A 7,581-nucleotide genomic window follows, 5' to 3' on the forward strand; every position below is an offset into this window, starting at 1 on the left:
TGTGGAAATGAAAGTGCACTGAAGAGGTAGCTGTTACAGTAGGAAGAAAAACTGGGGAGGGGAGATTATGCCTAGCACAGTGGCTTCAGGAATATGACCCATTAATATTAGTGTTTGAAAATACTGAAATCTGTCTGAATAAAATGCAGGTTTGGAAACAAGTTACAGTTACTCCTATACTGTACTCAAAAAAAGTAGGCAGAGAACTATTTGTGCCATAGATACCTTTACATATTTTTCTTAGTGTTAAGTAGTGCTGTAAGTGAATTGTTGAAGAGTTGAGTAGTTTTAGAGCATTTTATTTCAAAATAATCTAAAGTCGAAAGGGTTCATAAGCAAGAGAACAAAATTTAGTTTAGCTATTGCAGATCATGGTGCAGGTTGTTTGTGTCTACGTTTAATACTGCCTTACTGAGGTAAATCAGAGTAAATGGGGTTAAATGTATTTGGAAAACATGTAATTGCAGATCTCCTGAAGTGGCACCATAATAAAAATATAATAATATACGACTAGTGGCACAGTTCATGTTTTTATTGTTTGCACATGGACAAGCAGAAGAGCACAGTGTCAGGCATGTACAGACATGGCAGGTTAGGTGAAGAATAATATGAAAATAAGAAAGTGAACTTAACAACAAAGAAACTTCTTTTTACCTTGTACTGGTTTCGCTAACATTACTTTGGTCTCCTGTGATTTTTTTTTTTTTTGCAACAGACTGGTCTTTTGAGTTGCTAGTGTTTTTTGGTGTCACTAACATGTTTCTTTTGGTTCATTAGGCAAACAGCCCAGAGAGTCAGAGGCGCATCCAGTCTCTTAAGACAAAGTTTGGCCCTGAACGTCTCTTCCTGGTGACAAGTGACATCACAGGTAACAAAGATCTGGACCTGAGTGTGAAGAGGGGTGATATTGTGGCTGTCATTCAGGAAGGAGATACCAAAGGAAACAAATTAAGATGGCTGGTGGATGCAGAAGGTAGGAATGACACTCATGTAAAACAAAAGAACACTTGTCTTACAAACTGCTGAGCAGTCAGAGCCATCATGTGCCAGTATTGGTGGTCAAAAAAATTACTTATTGAGAAAATGTAGTTTTAGTACTATGATACAGTGAATCTTATATCTGATTACTAATGCTACAAATTGTGATATGAAATCAGAATGAGGGTTAAGCAAAAAATGTGTATTAAGTATTGTGATCCAGTGTATCATATGTCTGATTGGACAGAATGTTTTTTTCTTTTTTCCTCATATCATAACTAAAATGTCTTTTATTACATTTCTTTTATATTTATTTCCCTTCTTTACAAAGTGGATGGCAACATTAACCTTAAAAATTATTTGTATACATTATATTTGCCATAGGAATAACATAATCAAGATGTATGATATGAAATAAAATATGTGAACAATATATTTGGTTATATAATCCTTAAAAATACAACAAAGTAGTACTTAGAAACGGGTCAGCAATGCACAATTTGGTCAAATATATTGCATTATGGAAAGACAGTGTAGCACAGCTGAATTACATTCCAAAGGGTACAATGCAGTTTAACAAGAACAAAAAATGGTGACCCTATGGGAAAGACCATTGCATTTCCTTACTAGTATGTGTTTTTATTTTATGACTAGACTGGCTTTAAAAAGAAGTATATTCAGCTTTGAACTGAGAATGTAAATGATAAGCAACATACATTCATTCACAGCTACTCTGTACTGTTAGGATTAGGGCCACATGAAACTCAGATCTCGGGATTCAGCCACATGAACATTTTGAGTTGAACTCCAAAGGTTCTTGAGTATTTAACCAATTTAACAAGTGACATTTGATAAGAAGAACCTTACTAATTCAGATGGAAAAATACATTTTGGACTGTCAAATTATGGCCTTTTAATGTACACTGCTGGCACCAATTCATGTGTGACAGGAGCTTTTACAGTCTCCACTGCTGACTGTGATGTCCCCACTCTGGGCCAGAAATCAAGGAGCCTGAATCCTCACTACTGACACTGGAGAGGGACATGAACTAGGAATACAATGGATATACTCAGTATTTCCAGATGCAGACCTCACTGCATGAAGCAGAATTTCCCTTAAGACCACACAGAGCATACACTCAGCCCAGGATCTGGTGTCTTTATCTTCCTCTCCACAGTTCCCCAATAAGGTTCCCTGCTTTGCCTCTGAAACCAGTGCTTCCTGTCCCTGCCTCAAGTAGCTAACACACACACTGTTTGAGATTTAACACACACACACCTACCTGTGAAAGTCTGGCACAGATTACCCCCTCTACCAACTTTTCCCAGACTACAAGGTAGATTCACTGCCACCAGTAAGTTACTATATGGCTCTTAAAAGGGTATTCAATTATGCTGAGTTAAGTTTATATTAATACAAATGGTAATGGTAACCAAACAGCAAGGCTTTCAGGAGTGGCCAGAGTTATCACCAAATAAATATGTGCAAATACTCTCAAAGCTTAAATATTTTCTATAATGGACCAGCTACAATGAAAAGTTTAAATGTATTTAATAATAAATAATAAAAGAGCATGACAATTCTGAATATATATTTGCAGTAAACCACAGAGTTCAAATCACTGGGAATACTGAAAATAATTTTGATGGACAGACTCATACAAATAAAGAAAAACAATCTCTACATGAGGCTTCACTGTATTCCTGACTAAATCTAGGAGAATGACTATTCTCTAATAACTTACTTGATAGAGCAAGGCACAATTAAATACATGAACAGTCTTTCTAGTTAGATTCCGCAAAACAGAATACTCCAGACTCAGAGATTACTCTCTGTAAAATATTATATATAAGATGGCTTACAGAATTACCTCATCTGGTCATCTGACTCTAGGTTCTCACAATATCCCCCTTTGAAGCTGAGACAGAAATTTAGCATAGACAACTACAATACACATTTAAATGTTTATGGCAGTTCCTGGGGCTACCCATCTTTTTACTGAGCTGTAGAACAAAGGCTTCTTCCAGGCCCACCGTCTCTGGTCCTAGTCAGCACTGTGGGGTGCCGTTTTAATGGTTTAACAGCTCTTTTAGATTTCCCTTACTTTTCTTAAAGTAAGCTAGCTGGTTAACCTCTGCTGTCCCAGTATCCTCTATTAAAACATATACATTTAATTCAGTTACAGTGATACATGTACATTTCTTTTCATTCCAGCAGGGTGCACCTTTGATACATTTTAACACAAGCAAAGCCCACAAATTAATTTTTAGCACAAGCATCTGTCAAAATCATTTTGATATACAAATCACATATAATTATTTACAAAAATCCACCTACCTGTGCTGACACAAGTTATACATCCACTGCCCTAATTCTCCTGGCATGGCTGGCAGTACCTCCTGCCTTTACACTGATCTTAACAAATAATACAAATGGAATACTTAGCCTTAACATTACATGGCAGATATGCACTGCACTACTGTCTTGGGTAAAGGTAAACACTCACCATACTCAGATAAGCTTTACAGGGACCAACAGCAATTCAAAGTTATAATAATTGACCTTGCAAGATCTCACCCTTCTTGCTTTCAGGCCAGTACCTTCTAATATTTTACTACCAACAATGTGAAAACTGGTACATGGTTAACTTTACGCATAAGAATACATATAAATGCAAAAGAATGCAGGCGTATGTATACACACACACACACACACACACAGTGTTTTCTAGAAGAGATGAATAATATCTCTCCAGTACAAAAACACCCTTCCTTGCCTTTACAGTAATACTGTCAGCAACCATGTTACTCTGATAAATCAAAACATAATTGCTGTTTTCCCTTAAAATACGCAAACATTTGAATAATAGTATGGTAACAAACACTGTCAAGTACCTCTGGGAAAAGGAAAGCCAGCAGCTGAGTTTATACCATTTTAATATGCATACACTTAAACCAAAAAAAATAACCAACCAACCATAAGCATTTAAAACTGAAAAATAATAGTCTTTATTACTGATAAATATAATTAATTAATAAAATGTAAAGTCACAGCATACATATTTTAAACAGATGCTTCTTCTATGACACACAGTAAAAGAATCTATAACATTACAAGTGCTTACAGATACACTCTCAGAAGTGGACTGTTATGTACAAAGTAAATGGACAGTTTCAAACAATTGTTGTATGGGAGGTAATCAGTTCTGCAACCTCAACCTAACTTCAAGGTTACACAACATTTCATTGAAAGAAAAGTCTTGAAAAGAGCGCAGAGAAGTCTTGTAGTCTTGGATAATTACTTGCTTCATATGTGTGTGTGTGTGTGTGTTTGTGTGATAGAGAGAGAGAGAGAGAGAGAGAGAGAGACACTGGATAGAAAAAGTGCACACACCCCTGTTAAAATGGCAGGTTTTTGTGATATCAAAAAATAAAACTTTCCCCACCTTTAATGTGACTTGGAACCTATGCAATCCAATTGAATAACAAACAAATCTGTTAGGTGAAAAAATATAATAAAAATAAAAAAAAAAAAACATACGATAAGCTGGTTGCATAAGTGTGCACACCCTTAAACTACTACTTTGTTGAAGCACCTTTTGATTTAATTGCAGCATTCAGTCTTCTTGGGTACACACCTGCCTTCAGTTAAAGAGGCTCTGATTAACAAGTTCAGCTGTCCTAGTAGGGTTTTCCTGGCATTTACTCAGCTGTCTGCTACAGCAAAAGCCATGGTTCTTAAAGAGCTTACAAAGCATCAAAGGGATCTCATTGTTGGAAAGTATCAGTCAGGAGAAGGGTACAAAAAAATTCCCACAGCATTGGATATACCATCGAACACAGTGAAGACAGTCATCAAAATGTGGAAAAAATATGGGACAACAGTGACATTGCAAAGAACTGGACATCCCTCCAAAATTGATGAAATGACAAGAAGAAAACTGGTCAGGAAGGCTGACAAGAGACCTACAGCAATAATGAAGGAGCTGCAGGAATTTCTGGCAACTACTGGTTGTGTACTACATGTAACAACAATCTGTATCTTACAACACTTTCATATATATATATATATCTATCTATATATATATATATATATATATATATATATATATATAGTTTACTATCAATATGTTGAAAGTTAAAATAAAATGTGTACGTATTAGCGAAGTGTTTTGCCGAATGTACACATTTCTGTATGTACCTAATGTCGAAATCAGCTGTTAATTGAGCGACATTTTCGACAATCAACAGCATTCCCACCCTTCCCTTAACTCCCTACCTAACTAGCCTAAACTCACATTTATGCAGGTGGGCAAGCCCCCCTGCGCCCCCCACACCCCCCCCTAACTTAATATTCCAATTCTGAGATCGCACTACAGTGAGGAAAGGGATGTATTTCCCTAACTGCACTGTACCGTGAACCTCTTACATGAGCGAATGTTATAATTGCGAATGCACAGTCCATTCACAATAATAACGTTCGCTCACATAACCTGCCGAACTATGAAGTATTCAAACATATGTTGTTCGAATACTTTATAGCCATTTTTTTTGCGGCATTTTGATAGTAAACCTATATATATATATATATATATATAAATATCTATGTGCTCGAAGCACTCCTAAGTATGGAGAACGTCGACATCTGTGCAGTAACTGAAACCTAGTTCAAGGCTCCAGAGAGCACTCCAGCACTACTGGGCTACAACTCATACCACACATTTCAGCCACAGAACACGGACCAAAACACAAAAGGAGGGGGTGTATCCATATTCATCAAGGATACCCACACCTCCAGGTTAGTGGCGCAGCATGATACCTCTGAGATCATTCATATGCAACTAACATCAGGCAAATCTGCAATGCAAATTGTGGCCTGCTACAGATCACCCTCCATGACCCAGGACCACCACTCCGCCTTTCTGGAGACACTGGAAAACACGAAGGTCCTTCCGAACACCCTGATCTTGGGAGATTTCAATTACCCTACCATTAACAGGGAAAACTACTGGAGTACAAACTCCCAGGCTCAGTGCTTCCTGGAATTTATCAACTCAAATGCCCTGGATCAGCTGGTAAATTCCCCTACCAGAGGCCACAACATATTGGACCTGGTCATCACCAACATGGGCAACAGGTGCTCCGTACCATAGGTCAACCCTTCACTGGTTAGATCAGACCATAAACTAATCACCCTGGATGTCCACACCCCACCACCACCCCCAACCAAGGAAACCACAGTGAAAAACTTTTCTAAAGCAAACTTCACCTTACTTAGGCAGAGGTGGTACGTTTCACAGCCCCCACGCTAAAGGATAACACTGCTCAAGATGCAGAATCCTTTACAAGTGCACTCTATGAGCACCTACAAGATGCATGGATTGTGCCGTCCCTAGCAAAACCAAGACTCAGTCCCCTAAGAGAAGAAAACCAGTCTGGTGGACCCCTGCTATAAACAGGTTATACAACGAAAGAAGGAAACTAGTTCAGAAAAAAAGCAAATCCCAAGAAGGAAAGATATCCCTGATCAGTATCAATAATAAACTAAGGTCCTTCATAAAATCATCCAAGGCTAACTTTGAAAGAAAAATAGCCAAGGATTCGAAAGATAACCACAAAGCATTATTTAGCTATGTCAAGAATTTGAGTGGCAATTCGCAGATATGCTCTGAGTGCAAATAGCACAAAATATACTGAACCTACTGATATTGCCATCATACTGGCAGATAGATTCAGTGCAAACTTCACCTCCCTCTCACCTTCAAAAGGGCCCACAACAGTGTTGTATCTTTCGGCTTTTCCCGGTTAGGGGTCGCCACAGTGGAACTCCGGTCCGCTAATGATTGGTAGCAGATTTTTACGTACCGAGTTGCCAGCCCTGACGTACAACCTTCAACGAAGGTACGCCCCACTCACGCATGTCTCTACACAAAAGAAGCTTTAGCTGAGAATCAAACAGGATAATGTCTTACTGTGAGGCGACAACGCTACTGCAGCACCACCACTGCAGTCTCAATACCGTAAAATTGTAGTGTCCCGGAAATCACAGAAACACGGTTGAAAACAGCTCTTTCAAAAGCCAAAAACACAGCATCAATGGGGCCAGATGGTGTCCCAGGCTGCGTCTTGCATGAGCTACAGAACAAATTAACCCCCCACCTAAACACAGTGTTCAACCTCAGCCTCTCCACAGGCTACATGCCCATAGAATGGCACGCAGCAATGGTTATTCCGCTCCACAAAGGAGGGACCACAACTGACCCTGGTAACTATCACCCCATAAGCCTGACTAGCCTGGTCTGCAAGGCTATGGAGCGCATCATCATGGAACTCATTAACAAAGACATTGGGAACCTCCAAACACTTGACCTGATCCAGTTCGGCTTTATTAAAGGCACATTATGCCTACTAAACCTGGTTGACTTCTTTGAGACAGTTACCAAGGCCATAGATGAGGGAAAGTTGGTTCACACAGCCTACCTTGATCTCGCCAAGGCGTTCGACACCATTCCTCACTCTGGTATTATAGAAAAACTCACCAGCCTGAACATAAACCCCTATGTCACAAGATGGGTTGCCAACTGGCTTACAGACAGAACTCAC

At 38.9% G+C, this 7,581-nt stretch overlaps 1 protein-coding gene across 2 annotated transcripts in view; it reads left to right on the forward strand.

The window, feature by feature from the left end:
* The window catches only part of ARHGEF37 (Rho guanine nucleotide exchange factor 37), a 1,079,989-nt gene that overhangs the window by 1,037,315 nt on the left and 35,093 nt on the right, over positions 1 to 7,581 (forward strand). For both annotated transcript variants that reach the window (XM_044067741.1, XM_044067740.1), the window contains exon 14: positions 778 to 973. In XM_044067741.1, the coding sequence (XP_043923676.1) occupies positions 778 to 973 (196 nt within the window). The remainder of the gene's footprint in view (positions 1 to 777; positions 974 to 7,581) is intronic.

This window comes from Protopterus annectens, chromosome 3.part1, assembly GCF_019279795.1.
Source record: "Protopterus annectens isolate FY-2018-M chromosome 3.part1, PAN1.0, whole genome shotgun sequence".
NCBI lineage: Eukaryota > Metazoa > Chordata > Ceratodontiformes > Protopteridae > Protopterus > Protopterus annectens.